Source organism: Cajanus cajan, chromosome 11, assembly GCF_000230855.2.
Source record: "Cajanus cajan strain Asha chromosome 11, NIPB_CcT2T_4, whole genome shotgun sequence".
NCBI lineage: Eukaryota > Viridiplantae > Streptophyta > Magnoliopsida > Fabales > Fabaceae > Cajanus > Cajanus cajan.
In genome coordinates this window covers 651,846-672,919 of record NC_138527.1, presented here as the reverse complement: position 1 = coordinate 672,919, position 21,074 = coordinate 651,846, and the positions used below count along the sequence as shown (strand labels likewise).

At 31.3% G+C, this 21,074-nt stretch overlaps 2 protein-coding genes across 2 annotated transcripts; both read left to right on the top strand.

Annotated features, from left to right (window-relative positions):
• Positions 1-12,546: 12,546 nt before the first annotated feature.
• LOC145953084 (uncharacterized) lies at positions 12,547-12,960 on the top strand. The gene has a single exon (XM_083066695.1). It carries the CDS (start codon positions 12,547-12,549, stop codon positions 12,958-12,960), a length of 414 nt encoding a protein of 137 aa, XP_082922821.1.
• Positions 12,961-17,723: 4,763 nt separating this feature from the next.
• LOC109815989 (pentatricopeptide repeat-containing protein At2g13600) lies at positions 17,724-20,759 on the top strand. Its single transcript, XM_020380832.3, has one exon. The coding sequence runs from the start codon at positions 17,964-17,966 to the stop codon at positions 20,577-20,579; it is 2,616 nt and encodes an 871-aa protein (XP_020236421.2). The 5' UTR covers positions 17,724-17,963; the 3' UTR covers positions 20,580-20,759.
• The last annotated feature ends 315 nt before the right edge of the window (positions 20,760-21,074 follow it).

The window sequence follows — 21,074 nt, the reverse complement described above, 5'->3', positions numbered from 1 at the left end:
TTATATAATGATAGTATTTGTATCTTTTAATTTGTTTCAAATGTAATTTTGGAAGCTCCACAGTAACCCATTAAGTGAGTTCTTAAAGTCATTATTTGAATTGAAATAGAATAAGTTTCAACTCATTTAATAAATAACTAAATTCTGATAAATAACTGAATTCTTTAAATATATAATAGGGTTTGATTATTTAACCTATACTCCAAGAAAATTTTGTTGAGTGTATTTTAGTAAATTCAATATCTTGAAATGAATTAATCTTTAATTATTCATTATTTTGAAGGATATTTTTAATTTGCTAAAAAAAATGAATCGAAATAGATTAGAAGTATAAAACATGTAGATTTTTTTGAATATTAGTAATGAATGAAACAAAGATAAATGAAATAAAATATAGAACAAAATATTTTTTTTTACAATAAGACAATTAAATTTATTAGCTGAATATGATGAGTTTGTTAGTAAAAGATAGTAATTTTATTAATGAATTTAAAACCTTATATACGATTATTAGTTTAGGAAAATTTTCTCTTTGCCTAAACAATTGCATATCTAATAAAAACTGTATCCTATTATTTGAAAAATAGACAGAAAATTAGAGTTAATGTTAGTATATATTAATTATAGAGTCATCTGTGTGTTTATTGAAGTCAATGTCAAACCAGTTTCTTATGTTCAATGTTGTTGAAATAAGTTAACAGAAACAGACACTAGTTGACAAAAGCATCAACACCATCTTGAATTAATGAATTCACGTGTTAATATATTTTTTCTTGGTTAAAGTTGAAGTAGCATTAATTAAATATATATGAAATTTCCCAGATCGAGATATCATGACCTATCATTACAAGCTGATTGCAGTATTGTAGTAGTAGAACATAGAAAAAAAGAAATTACCATGATACAGATACTTTACCGTAATTAGACCATCTTTATATGTTAAAAATTTCCTGTCATGTTGCTGTTTAAGTTGATTACGTTTTATGTTAGTGATTGTGAATATATTGGTGAGCGGGTTTTCATTCCTAAATATTATAGAAAGTTTAGTTGCAACAAGGTAATGAAAATCCTTAAATTACATGACAAATTTAATATAGGATCTTATGTTTTTCTGAAATGAATAATTTTATTCTATTCTAAATAATTCAACCAATTAAAGTAGTTACATGTCAATTCATACCACGTCTCAATTCATGACAGGAATTTTCCATAATAAAATTAATAAAAATTGAAAATTGAAAAAATATATCATTACATAAAGAGGTGAGTGATAAAATTGAGCATTAGAAAAATAGATCATTTGAAGTGAAAGATAAAAGATAAGGTGAAAAGTCTAGCATGAAAAATTATGCATTCAACTTTAGAAGATAGAGAGATAAAAAGATTAAAGTATATACTAGTTTGGTAATCAGTGCTATATATGTTACATGTTTTGTTTAGTGGTATAATTTTATATAACACTAGTAGGAGAAGAAGTACGAAGTGCTCCTTGATTATTTTTTAAGATAGAAAATAATAAACTGGTTGGTTACTAAAAGAATGTGAGAAAATAAAATATAGTGGATAGTTACTCATATTTAACGATTAAATAGAGAAAAGAAATTAAAAAAAAATAACTTAAGGGACAAAAAAATTCTACTTTAAAAAATGGAGACTAAATTCAATTATAAAAAGAGACATATATTTTTTATATATAATATTGTAAATATTATAGATAATTATACATATATTTATTTTAATATATAATGAAAGAATATTTAAATGTATAAATAATGTTTTAATACACTCAAATAAAAATAAGTTATTAAAATATGACATTCATGATAATTTAACTTTGAAAATGCTACTATGATCAAGAATTTAAACAATTTTACAGCAACTTAATAAAAAATAATTAATAGCCAATGACTTATATTACTTTCTTACTGAGATTGTGGAAGTCATACGAGCAACACTATTGAAAGGAATCAACAAATACATGTTATATAATTATATTCAATGAGAAAATTAAAATGTCACGCATATTATGTTATAACTAATTAAACTTATATTATTAAAATTTAATGAATATGATAACAAAAATAAAAATATAATTAATGAATACATAAATTATTATTTGAAGTAAGATAAAAATATTTATACATAATATAACAAATTTTTTTTCAACATCCTCATTTATAGTTCGAGAAGTTTTACCATAGGAGATACATCCTATCAATCAACCTTATAGCAAAAGTTTTTAATATTCATTTTTTATATATAAACTAGTATTTTAATATATGAAACACAACGACATATTTATTATATATAATTAAAATTTATAATTAATTATATATATAATAAATATTATGTAAATATATAAATTATATTAAAAATTAATATAAATAAATAATTTTAAATATATAAATTATATTTATATTTATAATAAATAATTTCTATTATGATAAAATTTTATTTTTATTTTTTGATAATTTATTTTAAAATATTATTATTTAATTTAATAATTGTTATAAATGAAAATCAAATTAGATAAAAAAAAATTTAAAAATATTATAGAAGTTAATTTGTATAGAAGTTAATATTTAATATATAAGAAATTTGTATTAACTTGTAGAAGAAAATACCTTATCACTTTAAACTTTCACAATGAGTTATGCCTTATGGATTTTTAATTATCTCAGGTTAAAATATAGATTTATTATTTTCATGTGAAAAACAATTTCAATTAAGAAAAAAGGACTTTGAATTGCAATCAAGGTTATAACCTAAAGTTGTTAGTATTACTAAATTTTTTATTAATTAGAACTATATGAGTTGAAATATAAGAATGCATACACCACTTTTAATTTAAAAAAAAAAATAAACTTTTAACTTTAAAGAAGAATTGTGGTTTTTAGGACTTTTAATTGAATTTCATTGTTACAAATAAGAAATTATAAAAATTATAGTATAATTTTTTATTCATCAAAACTAAAATGATAATTTGAACATATAAAAAATTCGGAGATGTTGTTAGCTTTATTTATTTATTAGTATTTTAACTTGTACGATATCCATACATATTTATTATATAATTAAATTTTATAAAAAATTATATATAAATAAATATTATATTATATAATTAAATTTTATAATAATTATATATAAAATAAATATTAATATACATAAATATTTTTAAATGTATAAATCATATTAAATTTATGATAAATAATTCGTATTATAACAAATAATTTATTTTTATTTATTGATAATTTATTTTAAAATATTAATATTTAATTTATAAAAAAATATGATAAATAAAAATTGAATTAGATAACAAGTTAAATAAATGTTTACAAATTCTTATTGAAAAAAAAAATCTCCTAAAAATATTCTCGTGACATAGAAATTTGTATTTAATATATAAAAATTAATTATAATAAAAAATTATTTTTATTTATTAATAATTTATTTTAAAATATTAATATTTAATTTATAAATAATTATGATAAATAAAAATTGAATTAGATAAAAAATTATAAAATCTTTATAAACTTCCATTAAAAAAATCCCTAAAAATATTCTCATAAAATAAAGATTCATATTTAATATATAAAAGCTTATATATATATATATGATTTGAATTTTTATAGAGCATCGTAACAAAATTCAATAGACAAACACTTTAATAATAAAAAGAAAAACTAAGTTAGCTAAACTTTTATATTAAAAAAATAAAAATTACATACTACAACTTCTAAAGAAATATCTAACTCACTGAACTTTTTGTGCAACTTATGTAAATATTCTGAAGGTATTCACAAAATGAGTTACACATATCATGTAACATTTTTTGTTCATTGGTATGATTATAACCACAAAATTATTCCACAAAAAACACATGCATTATTTAATATAGTGTAAAATAAATGAATTGAAAAGAACAAGCTTTCTCAATGAAGAAAATAATTTCTTTGTGATAAAAAATCAAGCAAGATTAGGGGAGAAGAATAGTGTTTAGGGTTATTTCATTTTATTTTTTTTACAATTATTTTCTTGCAGTTTCTAATAAGAAGTGTATCTCTACTCTCTAGATAGAGCTTCTTGAACTTAAAAGTTAAAGAAAGGTTCTCTAATCAAGAGGTTAGCAAATGATTCTTGTAGGAGTTAAGGGAGTGTCTTATGATCTAGTTTGATCAATTATCTTAATTGTAATCACATTTTGCCTATAGTAGATGTTCTATGATCTAGAGTTGATCACAGAAGACTAGATGTAACTTTCTATATATGGAAAGTAAACCAGCATAAATCTTTATGTAAATCTCTCTGTTATTGCTTTTCAATTTTGTTCGAATATCAATTCATGCATGAGTTCTTCAATTTCATATTGCTTGTTCTTACATGAGTAAAAACTAAGTAATTGATCTTTATAATTGAATGTTAATAAAGATTTCTAAAGATTAAAAAATTACATAATTCAAGAACTTATTTTCAAAAGCATTTTTTGAAATCATAATATAAAGGTTTAACAATTTTTTGTTGTGCAAGTTTAAATTTTTTAAAGTTTTATAAACACCAATTCAACTCCCCTCTTGATGAGTATCGGGATTAACACATGGATAATAACTAACATTGTAACAATCCAAAATTATTGCTAATAAATTAATAATAGTTTTATAATTATTAATTGGGTTAAATTTAATAAGTGCATTTCATTTATATGAAATATATGGTTTTAATTAAATGTCTTTTATTTTAATATTTGAGGGAATGCAAGTATCTACCATTTAATTGTTTTACTAAAGAGTTAAATCTAGCTTAAGGAGTTAAGAAGGGTTAGTTAGTTTCACTTTGCTTTCTCATTTTGCCTTCCTTGTAACACTTCAAGTTTTCTAAAATTATTAAAAGATTTTGATCAATTCAAGGATTTTATAACATATTTTAGAAGTTTTTAATAATTATAAGTATTTTAATCAAATAATAAATATTTGTGAAAATTATTTTATATAATATTTATTGGAGAAATATGTATTTTAATGATATTTTGTTATAATAAGTATTTGGATAAAAATATGTGTTTTATTACAATTATTTATTGTTGTTTATATATTTTATTTTAATTATAATGGTGTTGAGAGAAATATATTTATTTTTTATATATTATATATTTGTTAATTATTAATTATTGTATTTTATTATAATTATTTGGGTTGGGAGAAATATGTTTATTTGATATATTATTTATTTACAAGTTTTAATATTCAAGGGAAAGGAAAAAAGAACTATTATTAAAGTATTTTTACTGAAGGGTTAAGTGTGAGTTAAGTTTTAAAAATGGGTTACGATAGTTCTTTTATTTTTATGTTTTTCATTTTTCATATTACTCATACGCTCTAAAGAATGGAAAGGAGAACCAGAGTTCGTAGGAGAATACTTTGGAGATCCACATCCTTCATCAAGTATTCATCGAAATAAGGGAGAGTTAGTAGTCTTCTATAGGCATGGGATGTATGTTAGGTAGTGAGATTTGTCATCAATCCCTTCTAATTTGTTGCTTGTATTGTATAAAAGGGGTTTCCCTAATTGATTGCATTATGTGCTTTTGGTTTTCTATATGATTTCTTATTGTTTTATTTGATGTTGTGCAATTGTATATGTCTCAAATTTCATTATTGAACCTGTAATTATTAAGTTTGGATTGCCTGTGAGTTCCCATGGGAACCCTAAATGGTTATTCTGTGAGTAATTAATAGGAGTATGTAATTAGAATGTGAAATTGATGTTGGATTTGAGTAATTGATGATATATGGGATATTCATCTTTTAAAATCACACCTATCCTCTAGTCCTAATTCAATCAACACAACTCAACTGCATACATCAAACATTCTCAACATAACTGCTTTTAACACTATACGTCTTATCATCATACACTGCTATAAAACAACTTTCAACTTTCATTCATAATTAACTTACAACTTAAACATCATTGTACATAATCTTAGACCAATGCATAATAAACTAGAATAATATAACAACATAAATCATGTGAGTACTTCAATCTACTACACTCATCATCAACACTTAGCCAAATAACAAGTTTTTCATTTAGCAACCCACGCCCAACACCAACCTTCATGCACCTGGTGTGGATGAGGCAAAGAGCCCTTGTGTCAATCACACTAGTGTAGCAAAACCTATGCCCAACCTCATTTAAGCAAAGAGCCTCTGCCTATTTAAGCAAAGAGCCTCTGCCTAGCTTGCACCTGATGTCGTCTAGGGAAAGATCTATTGCCTTGATCATGTTTAGAACCACTCAACTAGAGCCCAATGTCACCAAGTTAGAGAGCTCTCAAGGCAACTATGCTTGATGCCCCTCAACCCACATCCGACGTGGCTATGTTAGAGAGCTCTCCTTTAACTCACGCCTAACGCTACCAATCTCGTGCCCAATGTTAGTGTGGCAGAGAGCCTCTGGCCTGCATCACACCTGGTGCTATGAAGTTTTGTCCGTCGTGATGGTGATTTTTGCACTTGATAGAATCACATTTTTGCTCCAAACCACTTGAAAATTAGCCATAACCAACATGCAATGCACCAAAGAACGTCTATACATCATTACCAATTCATTTCCATCAGCAAAAGCAACATGCAACCATAGAAAGGATCAAAGATTTTCATTTTCTTCCAAGAAAGCATAAACACTCAAAACTCAACTTCATTTCACATTTCAATTCAATGATATAGTTATGAAATGATGAATCCAGGCATATAAACAACAACAACAATAAATCAATAACCATCAACCAATAAGTTTCCTTTACCTTCGATCGTCTATAATAGAGGGAGAAGAAGAAGGATAAGATCCTTCATAGAACTATGCACGACCATTCCAAGGCCTTTGATTCTCACCTCCAGATACTTTGAATCTCAACTTAACTATGTATCGGCTCTAGGAAAAGAATCCTAGTACTCTTTTATGAACTCAAAAGAAGGAAGAAGAAATTATGGCTCTAAAGTTTTTCTCTTTAACTTCTCTATAGTTTTCTTAAGAAATGAATTTATAAAATTCAATTTTTAAAAAAAACCTTGTATATCTTCTCCTAAACTTGTCAACTTTGACCTTGACTCAAAATAATTCCTAACCAACTGTACTCAAGCAAGTATAAGGAATCTTATATCTCATAAGTAAACATACTAGTTTTACTTAAAAGATAGCAATAAATGTTTAATAACAATAAATATTAACATATTTCGTAACTAATATTTAAGTATAACAATTAAATAATATATCAGCAATAATTAAATTAAATAATATATAACATGTGTAATTAAAAATTTATAGAATAATTATGTGAAATAAATTATAAAAAATTATGCAAAGTTTGATGAGTTGTCGATTCGAGTCGGATATAAATATGATATGTTGACTTTGAAATTCATTATCCAACCTCATCCCAAAAGTCAATATGTTTTCTCACTATAGTGATAGTAGGGGTGACAAAATAAGTTGTGGCCTATGGGCTAACCTATTAGCCCACCAAAAATTGGCAAGCCAGACCCATCATTCCAATCCGTCAACCTGTCAAGCTCGTCTCGTCAAGCCCGCCAATTTGCCAGGTCAAATGGTAGGTTGACTCGTCACAACCTGTTAGTCCGCATTTGATGTTCTTGTTAAAAAAATAGTTATTTGTAAGTTTATAATTTGATTTTGACTTTGTTGTAAGTGAACTAATTTATATTTGATTTTTTTGTAAGTTTGTAATTTGTTTTTGTTGAACATATATTTATGCACAATATGTATGCATTTTTAATTTCATGTGGTTATATATATATATATATATATATATATAGTATTTTTTTATTTGAACATAAGATACATTTTTTTTGGACAAAACACCTAATTTGGTCCCTTATAATAATTAATAGTTTCAATTTTGTCCCTCTATAATTTTTTGTTTCAATTTGGTCCCCAATAATTTAAAAAAATGTCAATTTGGGACATTCCGTCCAAATTTCACAAGCGGTTTTAAATGTGATGACGTGAATGCCACGTAGATGCATAGGTGGCATGCCTTCTCACCCCCTTTTTTAATGATCTGGAACGGCCCGTTCTGAAACCAGAACGGGCCATTCCAGATCCAAGGATTGTCCTTGTTTTCTTAGTTCTCTCCCTATTGAAATTTTGACCGGGACAAATTGTGGACCAGGATTGATTTTCTTTAGACTTTTTAATATAGAGTATGTCTCAATTTGGAGAAATTCAATGATATCTTTGGATTTCAAACCATAGGGGAAAAAAACCCAAGATCATTTAATCCATACATGTTTTGGGGATTGTAACAGGTCATACAGAATGAGAGGCTCGTAAATGTAATTCATCTACATTTTGTCACTCTGTCATTAGAATTATGTGTGAATAATCAATTTTATCCGAACTCACAAAAACAATGAAATAGAAATTTACTATGAAGAGGAGGAGCTCCCAAAGGAGGCAACACCATATGACAACAAAAAAAGTTTGAAGCCAAAAAAAAAATAAAAAATTGGGTAGCCCAGAACGGGCCGTTCCAAATCCGGAACGGACCATTCCAAGCTACAAAAAAGAACAATAGATTTAATTGAGAACGGGCTGTTCCAAAATGGGAACGGGTCGTTCCAACATGAGAACGGGCCGTTCCAAAATGGAAACGGGCCGTTCCAAGTCAAAGAAAAAGACCAAAAATCCTAGTCTGGAACAGGGCGTTCCAAATTTAGAACGGGCTGTTTCAATTTTAGAACGGGTCGTTCCAGGTTCTAAATTAACTCATAACGTCCATATCCAGAACGGGCCATTCCGATTTTGGAACGGGCCGTTCTGGTCAGGTCTGACGTCTATAAATAGACGTCTGGGGTACAGTTTTCAGGGCGGAAAAATTTCGTCCAGTACTCCTCAGAGCTCGAATTTTTTTTCTCTCTCTCCCTCCTCTCTTTTGTATTTCTTAAGATCTGTGAGACATCTCTGTAGTGTGAAAGGTAGCCAAAAAGCACATTCTTGATCATCATATTCGAAAATTCAACTCATTTGGTATCGTTTCTTCTCTTAACTTTTCTTTCTTTTATTTCTTTATTTATTTATTTTCTTTATTATTATTATTATTTTGTTTGGTTTATTTATTTATTTTTGTTTATTGTTTATACATAGTGAATATGATTTGTTGCCTTTAAGATTATTATTTATAAAAATATTTATTATACAACAAATAATAATATTAACTGAATAACATTTTTATCTATAACATTATTTGGTCCAAGGGTTTTAATAACTAGTCATTTGCTAGCTTAAACTCTCCTGTACAAAATTTCTTTTTTAAAAGAATAAAGATGTTGCAACCAATAACGTTAATTAAGTAGCACTTCTATTTTTAACGTTATTGGAGGAACTTATTGATTAGCCATTTGCTAACCTGAATCCTTATGCAAAATCTACTTCTTTAGATAAAAATATTCATGTATACCTATTTTTATGGTTAATGATATTAATTGAGTAGCACTTCTACCCTTTAATATCAAGTAAATCATAAAAACTAATAGAATAATTATTCATTGTCCTAAGCTTTAAGCATAATTTAGTATCAACAAATAAAAACCAATAACATTGATTGAATAGCAATTCTATCTTTCATGTTATTGGAAGGGTTTATTGATTAGCCATTTGCTAACCCAAATCCCTATAATTTTCTAATAAAAATATTTAAAAAAAGGCATCTCACATTTAAAAAAAAAAATATATATATATATACACATTTCTAAGGAGTAAATTAAATATTTATAAATTTATATAATTTTGCGCAATTAAAGGTACTGTTTTACAGGCATTGTAGGGTGCTAATACCTTTCCTACACGTAATCGACTCCTGAACCCAACTTTGATTTTAAAGATAATCTGTTAAAGGATTTTCTAATGTTTTTTCCTTAAAATAAAATATTGGTGGCGGCTCCATTGAAACAAAATGTTAGCGTCATCAGTCGTGAACCCGGTTACGACAGATGGCGACTTCACTGGGGACTTTTGAGAATCAGGCCTTATTAAACTAATTGGCAAGATTATGACTTTATAAATATTAATTTTTCTCTTTTATTTTATTTTAATTTTGTTTTATTTATTTATTTTGTTGTTTTTTTTTGCTACGCATGTTTTGTTTAGATTTAAGTTTAAATTAGGGTTTTATTTATTTTATTTGCATGTCTGTTTATTACCCCACACACCCACTAACACTTGTACCTTACACACTTTGGGCTCTATACCCGAGCTTGTGCGAACCTAAGGAGAGAAGGTGGCTTGATGACTGTTATTGAGGGGCTTGATGCTCACTTGACCGTTGTTGAGTCACTGCTCAGGTTGTTACTAGTAGCATGGTTTAATCATATTGAGAGGGTATGTTCCCTACTTGTGATTGATTCATGCACTAGGTCCTTATTTATATGATAAGGGCAACCTGGGGACCAATAAATCTTGAGGAGTTTTTAGATCCACCCACAAAACCATGCACTAATAGGTGGACTTAATGACCTTCCAAAGTAGGGTGTTAACCTTAGAAATTTCTTACCCTAGGTTTACCGTAATAGGTCACATTGTACTACTCTCTATCCCTCTTCTTATATATATTCATACTAACAAAAAAAAATGTTAATACATTCATGCATCATACATTTATATCCAATATCATTTTTTAGGTTGCTTTTCTTGCCTAAAATAATTTTTTTTAAAATAAATGATACATGATAAAAAGTCATGCATACATGCATATTAGGGGCATAGAAAGTCACATTTTAATTAAGTGTTTGTCTCATTTTTTTTCTTCTTTTCATTTGATTAAGTCTTCATTTCATTTTTTTTTTCTTTTAAACCTTAAAATAATTGATAATATTCAATATGGAGGAGATTCAAAATCATACTAGCAATGTATTAGGGTTAAGCAAGAGTATCAGGATAAATGTGCTAAAAAATAATCTCTAAAGGGTAGGTAAGATCTACCAAAATAATAGCACATTTGACTTATAACTTGTGGTAGACATCATTTATTGAGGAGAGAATTCTCCCTTGAGTGTTTGTTAATCACATTTTGATCTTGAGATGATTGATCCTTGTTTGAAAATGTGGTTCGTACTGCTACATTGCTAGTAAGATGAACTTATCCATTGAGGAGTGAATGCTCCCTTGAAATAAGTGTCAACCCTTGTATAACTAAGGGGTTTTTGCCTCTAGCGTTAAGATGTGGGGAATCGCTATTCAATTTGAATACAAAATTAATCTTTTCCAAAATTTATTTCCTCTTCCTTTTCTTTTATACTCATAAATTCACTGTGTATTTAGAAAGTAATAAAGCAAAAAAAAAATAATAAAGTGTTTCCTCGACATCGTTATAGGACGCGCTCCCAGGCTAAGATCATGGATGAGATAGAGGAACGCAACGAAGAATTGGGGAATGATATCAATCAACTGAAGGAACAAATGAGCCAAATTCTAAAGATGTTACAGTCTATACAAGTGGTAAATGCATAAGGGACCCCTCAATTAATCAGAGGAGAATCGACAACTTCTCCTACGTATCTACCTGGTTTTACCCCAATCTCATCACAACCACAACCTCTACATCTTAATAGACCCGACCAACAAGTTGATCCTCCAGAGGTCCAATGGCCACCATATGGCCTTCCGCCCAACTACACACCTCCAACAATCATGGACCCTTCGGATAAACACCAACCATTGATGAATCAGCTGCCTACACGGTCGCAACCTACCCAACTTGAGGTTTCACCCATGAATGTTGCCTCTTATAAACATCAAGTTCCCTACCAACCTCCTTATTTTTATACCCCTCACATGGCCTACCCAAATAGCACTGCCATCTCACCATATCCTCATCAACCTATACATCAAGCTCTGCAAGTTTCACCTGCAACACCTACTGCACGACCACCTCAATTTGAAGTAATTTTCTTGTAATGTCAGTCTTATTGCTTTGCCCAAGGCTTTAAGATTTTATTTATTTGAATAAGGGCTCATGTATTTCCTTTTAAATATTAAATAAAATGCTTTCATTCTTCTTTCATCTCTTACCCTTTCCTTTCTCCTTAATCTCAAAAATGCATTCACTCATCTTTCACCTCTTACCTCTTCCTTTCTCCTTAATCTTTTTATCAATCTTATCTTAACTTTAAAGAATGCGAAAAAATGCGCTTGAAAGTGATAATGCTAGTGTTGCATCAAATAATTTTGATTGTGCAGTTAATCAGACTTTTGAGGAAATGGAAAATGATTGCTTTAAATACTAGATGTATGCTGATAACATCAATGCTTTACCAACTTTTCTTAATGTTTTCTCGCCACCTTGGTCATTTTCAATGTGGGGAATGGATGTTATTGGCCCTATTGAGCCGAAAGCGTCAAATAGACATCGCTTCATTTTGGTGGCTATTGACTATTTCACCAAATGGGTTGGTTGAAGCTGCTTCATATGCCTAGGTGACTCGAAATGTGGTTGCAAAGTTCATCAAAAGGGAATTTATTTATCGTTACGGTATGCCAAGCAGAATCATCACTGATAATAGAACCAACTTGAATAACAAGATGATGACAGAATTATGTGTTGACTTCAAAATTCAGCACCATAACTCTTCCCCATACCGCCCAAAGATGAACAGGGCAGTTGAAGTAGCAAACAAGAACATCAAGAAGATCATTCAGAAAATGGTGGTGACATACAAAGATTGGGATGAGATGCTTCCATTTGCTTTACATGAGCAGCAAACAAGAATATCAAGAGGATCATCAACTGGGGCAACCCCATTTTCCTCAGTTTATGGAATGGAAGCAGTCCTTCCAATCGCGGTTGAAATTCCATTTTTGAGAGTATTGACAGAAGCCAAATTAGAAGAAGCAGAATGGGTCCAAACCCGTTTGGATCAACTAAATTTCATTGAGGAGAAAGGTTGAATGCAATTTTTCATGGCCAACTATACAAAAAAAAAAAAAAAGCTCGCTAGATTGAAAACCTAAAAGGGCAATCTAGGCAAAAGTTAGAGCGACCCGCTAGATTAAAAACTTGAAAGAGCAATCTAGGCAAAAATTAGGGTCAACAACAAAAAAAAGGGGAGGCTCGCTATATTGAAAACCCGAAAGGGCGATCTAGGCAAAAGTTAAAGCAACCCACTAGGTTAAAAACTCAAAAGATTAATCTATGCAAAAATTAGGTTAAAAAAAAAGAGCTGGTTAGATTGAAAACCTGAAAAGGCGATCTAAGCAAATTCAGAGCGACATGCTAGGTTGAAAACCCGAAAAAGCAATCTAACAGATAAGTATCATGCCAATTTTTGAGGTATCAATTGGGGCAAGCCATGGCAGAGCTGAAAACTGGGGCAAATGCATTGAATTATCCTCTAAAGTTTATTGCCGAGCAATCAAGATTATTGAATTGCAGTACTAGCATTGTTCATCTAGAAAGTGTCACTCACATAACAACTACCTCCCATTGCTACCGTTGTAAATATTTGCCATTCTTGTCATATAATGACTACCTTTGTAAACACATTCTTACTCTCTTAAATAAGATTATCCTACCTCTTTGTTGCCAATTCTTTTTGCATTTTATGATAATATACTGAAAGGAAATGCATGTTACATCTAAAAAAGGAAAATTCAAGGCATTACAAATTATTTTTGAGTTTTAAAAGCCATAGTATGCTTGATAATTTCTTGATGAATGTCACAAAGCGCAACCAACAGGATAACGTTGTTTCAACTCATAAGTACTTATAACAGCTTAAGGATAACCCACAGGAAATAGCCAACTATCACTCAAGACAAAAGTATCCAAAGGCCTCACTCATCCATGATCCTTGGCTGTGTGTCACGATGAGGAATTACCAAAAAAAAGTAAAAAGCAAAAGCAAAAAGGGAAAGGAAAATAAACAAAAGTTTAAGTCTTGAAAGTTGTGTCTCATAACATTTTGCATCATTGCATCACATTTCATTTGCATCTCTTGCTTCCTAGAACTTATGACGTAGAGTTTTTAGGCTAAGCACTTACTTCACATATGACTTTCTATTTAAGTCCAGTATCTACCTCGCACAAGTTGCATTTTTCTTTTGTATAAGTCCAGTACTTACCTGGCACAAGTTACATTTTCTTTTGTTTAAGCCCAGTATTTACCTGGTACAAGTTGCATTTTTCTTTTGTATAAGCCCAGTACTTACCTGGCACAAGTTACATTTTCTTTTAAAGCCCAGTATCTGCCTGACACCAGTTATATTTTTCTTTTTAAGCCCAGTATCTGCCTGACACCAGTTATATTTTCTTTTTAAAGCCCAGTATCTGCCTGGCACCAGTTATATTTTCTTTTTAAAGCCCAGTATCTGCCTGGCACCAATTATATTTTTCTATTAAAGCCCAGTATCTGCCTGGCACCAATTACATTTTTCTTTTAAAGCCCAGTATCTGTCTGACACCAGTTATATTTTTCTTTTAAAGCCTAGTTTCTTCCTAACACCAGTTATATTTTTCTTATAAGCCCAGTATCTACCTGGCACGAGTTACATTTTTCTTTTGTATAAGTCCAGTACTTACCTGGCACAAGTTACATTTTTCTTTTGTATAAGTCCAGTACTTACCTGACACAAGTTACAATTTCTTTTGTATAAGCCCAGTATTTACCTGGCGCGACCCATCGACTAATCCAGCATAAGCATTTGGTTGATCCAATATCAACATTCAATCAATCCAGCACCAGCATTTGATTGAATTGGCACCAGCATTTGGTCGATACAGCACAAACATTCGACCACTCCAGCATTAGCATTCAGTTCATCAACATTCAATTAATCCAGCACCAACATTTGATTGAATTGGCACCAACATTCAGTCGATACAGCACAAGCATTCGACCACTCCATCACAACCATTTAGCATTAATATTCGGTTGATCAAGCACAAGCATTCAACCATTTCAACACAAGCATTCGGTCGATCCAGCACAAGCATTCGACCACTCCATCAAGCACAAATATTCGGTTGATCAAGCACAAGCATTCAACTATTTCAACATAAGCATTCGGTCGATCCAGCACAAGCATTCGACCAGTCCATCAAACACTGACATTCGGTTGATCAAGCACAAGCATTCAACCACTTCAGCATTGGCATTCGGTTGATCAAGCACAAACATTCAACCTCTCCAGCACAAGCATTCAACATTAACATTCGGTTGATCCAGCACTAACATTTGATGATCCCAACACAACATTTTAGCATTGGACTGTTCAAGCGAAAGCATTGAATCTTTCAAGAACTTACTTCAACAACAATAGCTGGATAAAATTAATTCACATCTTTATTTATTTCTTATCACAAATGATCTAAACTACCTTATTTAGATTATTTAATAAGAAATAAATAAAGAGGGGCAACTGTGAATAATCAATTTTATCCGAACTCACAAAAATAATGAAATAGAAATTTACTATGAAGAGGAGGAGCTCCCAAAGGAGGCAACACCATATGACAACAAAAAAAGTTTGAAGCCAAAAAAAAAATAAAATTGGGTAGCCCAGAACGGCCCGTTCCAAATCCGGAACGAACCGTTCCAAGCTACAAAAAAGAACAATAGATTTAATTGAGAACGGGTTGTTCCAAAATGGGAACGGGCCGTTCCAAAATGGGAACCAGTCATTCCAAGTCAAAGAAAAAGACCAAAAATCCTAGTCTGGAACAGGGCGTTCTGAATTTAGAACGGGCTGTTTCAATTTTAGAACGGGCCGTTCCAAATTTAGAACGGGCCGTTCCAGGTTCTAAATTAACTCATAACGTCCATATCCAGAACGGACCGTTCCGATTTTAGAACGGGCCGTTCTGGTCAGGTCTGACGTCTATAAATAGACGTCTAGGGCACAGTTTTCAGGGCGAAAAAATTTCGTCCAGTACTCCTCAGAGCTTGATTTTTTCCTCTCTCTCTCCCTCCTCTCTTTTGTATTTCTTAAGATCTGTGAGACATCTCTGTAGTGTGAAAGGTAGCCAAAAAGCACCTTCTTGATAATCATATTCGAAAATTCAACTCATTTGGTATCGTTTCTTCTATTAACTTTTCTTTCTTTTATTTCTTTATTTATTTATTTTCTTTATTATTATTATTATTTTGTTTGGTTTATTTATTTATTTTTGTTTATTGTTTGTACATAGTGAATATGATTTGTTGCCTTTAAGATTATTATTTATAAAAATATTTATTATACAACAAATAATAATATTAACTGAATAACATTTTTATCTATAACATTATTTGGTCCTAGGGGTTTAATGACTAGTCATTTGCTAGCTTAAACTCTCCCGTACAAAATTTCTTTTTTAAAAGAATAAAGATGTTGCAACCAATAACGTTAATTAAGTAACACTTCTATTTTTAACGTTATTGGAGGAACTTATTAATTAGCCATTTGCTAACCTGAATCCTTATGCAAAATCTACTTCTTTAGATAAAAATATTCATGTATACCTATTTTTATGGTTAATGATATTAATTGAGTAGCACTTCTACCCTTTAATATCAAGTAAATCATAAAAACTAATAGAATAATTATTCATTGTCCTAAGCTTTAAGCATAATTTAGTATCAACAAATAAAAACCAATAACATTGATTGAATAGCAATTCTATCTTTCATGTTATTGGAAGGGTTTATTGATTAGCCATTTGCTAACCCAAATCCCTATAATTTTCTAATAAAAATATTTTTAAAAAAAGGCATCTCACATTAAAATATATATATATATATATATATATATATATATATATATACACACACATTTCTAAGGAGTAAATTAAATATTTATAAATTTATATAATTTTGCGCAATTAAAGGTACTGTTTTACAGGCATTGTAGGGTGTTAATACCTTCCCTACACGTAATCGACTCCCAAACCCAACTTTGATTTTAAAGATAATCTGTTAAAGGGTTTTCCAATGTTTTTCCCTTAAAATAAAATATTGGTGGCGGCTCCATTGAAACAAAATGTTAGCGTCATCCAGTCGTAAACCCGGTTACGACATTATGTATAAATTTATTGCATCTATTGTTTTAGGTCGTGGCGACTCAGACAGTAAATTACGTCTAACTAATTTATTATTTATATGGGCAATGATGAAAAATAGGGATAAGAAGATCAACTATGGTGCATATTTTAATATTTGAATTTATGTTATGTTATAAATTTTTGTTTTCAATCTTTGAACCACATTACTGCATTTTGTTGAAATCTAGCACTTAAATTTAAATATTAGTCAATGCTCCTTTAATGTAACACTTAAATTTAAATTTAAATATAAATCCTGGTTGGCGTCCTGGAATGACTCGTTCTGAAATCAGAACGACCCGTTTTGATGCACTCGTTGTGTGTTACATTTGCACCTGGAACGATCCGTTTCAGATACAAAATTAATACACAACGAGTGAGATCAGAATGATCCGTTCTAGCTGCATTAAAGAAGGACTATTAGACCTTGCCACCTGTGTATTTACGTGACATCCACGTCATCTATATTTAACACTGTTTGTGAAATTTAGACAGAAAGTCCCACATTGACATTTTTTAAATTATTGGGGACCAAATTGAAACAAAAAATTATAGAAGGACGAAATTGAAACTATTAATTATTATAAGAGACCAAATTAGGTGTTTTACCTTTTTTTTTTGTAATTTTTTGTAATGATATACAGACTGATCCGTCAGACTCGCTTATTTGCCCTTAGACAGGGCGAACATTCTCGGTCCATATTTCATTAGCGGCCTGAGTTGACCCATTTTACCACTCCTAAGTGATAGAATCCTATCTTATATAGTACTATATTGCAAAAAAACAAAAACAAAATAGTGATAGAATCCTTATTTTCTTAGTTTAACTATAACGAGACATTTTTAACCCGTTTTTCACACGCAATTATACCAAATGTCTTACATGCAACTATCTCAGAAGTTTTACGAAGCTTTCAAGCTTTGTGGGTCGCCACCCATGGCTCGCAAACTTCATGGCCAACTCATACTCTCTGGTTTGGACGCTTCCCTTTTCTTACTCAACAATCTACTACATATGTACTCCAACTGCGGCTTGGTGGACGATGCTTTCTGTGTTTTCCGCGAAGCCAATCATGCTAATGTCTTTACTTGGAACACAATGCTACATGCCTTAGTCGATTCCGGTCGAATGAGGGAAGCAGAGAAATTGTTTGATGAAATGCCGCTGAGAGTGAGAGACTCTGTTTCTTGGACCACCATGATATCCGGCTACTGTCAGAACGGCCTCCTAGTTCATAGCATCAAAACTTTTATGTCAATGCTTCGGAACTCTAATAATCTAATTCAAAAATATGACCCCTACAACTATACTTGTACAATGAAGGCTTGTGGCTGCCTTGCCTCCACTTGTTTGGCTCTTCAGTTGCATGCCCATGTCATCAAGTTGTATTTTGGAACCCAAACCTGCATTCAGAACTCCCTTGTTGATATGTATATTAAGTGTAGAGCAATTGGGTTGGCTGAGGCTGTTTTTCACAACATTGAAAGCCCCAGTCTGTTCTGTTGGAACAGTATGATTTATGGGTTTTCTCAATTATATGGACCCTACGAAGCTCTTCATGTGTTCACCCGAATGCCTGAACGTGACCATGTTTCTTGGAACACGCTGATCTCGGTGTTCTCTCAACACGGCCTTGGGGTCCACTGTCTTGGTATGTTTGTGGAGATGTGCAATCTGGGGTTAAGGCCCAATTTCATGACTTATGGTAGTGTGGTCAGTGCATGTGCCAGCATTTCTGATCTGGAATGGGGTGCTCATTTGCATGCTCGGATTCTTCGCATGGAACATAGACTGGATGCGTTTTTGGGAAGTGGTCTCATAGATATGTATGCCAAATGCGGATGCTTAGGACTGGCGAGGCGTGTGTTTGACAGTTTAGGGGAACGTAATCAAGTTTCTTGGACTTGTTTGATTGCTGGGGTGGCACAGTTTGGACTCGGTGAAGATGCTCTGGCACTATTTTACCAAATGAGACAGGCTTCCGTGGTGTTGGATGATTTCACTCTTGCCACAGTTCTTGGTGTTTGTTCTAGTCAAAATTATGCTGCCACTGGAGAACTACTTCATGGATATGCAATCAAAAGTGGGATGGATTCCTCTGTTCCTGTAGGGAATGCAATCATTACAATGTATGCAAAGTGTGGTGATACTGAGAAAGCTAGCCTTGCATTTAGATTAATGCCACTTAGAGATACCATATCATGGACGGCCATGATCACTGCATTCTCTCAGAATGGAGACATTGACAGGGCCCGTGAATGTTTTGATATGATGCCTGAGCGTAATATCGTAACTTGGAACTCCATGTTAAGCTCATATATTCAGCATGGATTCTCGGAAGAAGGCATGAAATTGTATGTTTTGATGAGAAGCAAAGAAGTCAGACCAGATTGGATCACTTTTGCAACTTCAATCCGGGCCTGCGCTGACTTGGCTATTATAAAGCTTGGGACACAAGTTGTATCTCATGCCATTAAGTTTGGGTTCAGTTCGGATCTTTCAGTTGCAAACAGTATTGTCACCATGTATTCCAGATGTGGACAAATCAAAGAAGCACATAAGGTTTTTGACTCAATACATGTGAAAAACCTAATTTCCTGGAATGCCATTATGGCAGCATTTGCTCAAAATGGTTTAGGTAAGAAAGTAATCGAAACATTTGAGGATATGTTGAGGACAGAGTGCAAACCTGATCATATAAGCTATGTTGCTGTTTTATCTGGGTGCAGCCACATGGGGCTTGTAGCTGAAGGGAAACATTACTTCGATTCCATGACTCAAGTGTATGGCATTTATCCAACAAATGAGCATTTTGCTTGTATGGTAGATTTGCTTGGTCGAGCAGGGTTACTAGATCAGGCCAAGAATTTAATAGATGGGATGCCTTTTAAGCCAAATGCTACTGTTTGGAGTGCCTTACTAGGAGCGTGCCGAATCCATCATGATTCAAGACTAGCAGAAACTGCTGCGAAGAAGTTGATGGAATTAAATGTTGAAGATTCTGGAGGTTATGTCCTTTTAGCAAACATATATGCGGAGTCTGGGGAGTTAGAAAATGTTGCTGATATGAGAATGCTGATGAAAGCGAAAGGAATTCGAAAGAGTCCAGGTTGTAGCTGGATAGAGGTTAATAACAGGATACATGTGTTCACTGTAGAGGACACCAGTCATCCGCGGATAAAGGAGATTTATATGAAACTAGAGGAAATGATGAAGAAGATAGAAGAGACAGGAAGATATGTTAGTGTTGCCTCTTCTGCTCATAGGAGTCAGAAATACCATAGTGAAAAGCTTGCTTTTGCTTTTGGGTTCCTTAGTTTGCCATCTTGGATGCCTATACATGTAATGAAGAATCTCCGTGTCTGCAATGATTGTCACTTGGTAATAAAGTTGTTGTCTTTGGTCACCTCAAGGGAACTTATCATGAGAGATGGATATCGATTTCATCATTTCAAGGATGGGTTTTGCTCATGTAGAGACTATTGGTAGTGTGGGGTAAACTATTCTTTGTATATCTGCTTCCCCTCCCATTGTTTCTGCCTTATTTATACCTTTTTCCTTCTCAAAAGTCGGCAAGCATTATTTGAAAAGAGTAAGTTAACTATACTATAATCTGTACATCGATTAATATCTAAATTAAATAGGAATGTTGCATTAGGGGATTATATAGATAGAGATTATTAGAAAAAATCCAAATCACTATGATTACAAAATAAATGTAAAGATAAAATAAGGAGAAGAAAATAAAAGAAAACCAAATCAGATTTGAATAAGTTGATATTGATCCCATCTAACTAAATCTCCTATAATAAGAGAATAAAATCAAGTCAGAGTCAACCTGATTTTGATCTTAACTATCCAAATTTACAATTAAATAAAAGTATATTCAGCTCTCAACACCCCTCTCAAGTTGGTGCGTAGGTAGACAACAAGTTCAACTTGCTGAAAAGAATTCAAAATTAAGTCTAAAACAGTCCTTTTGTA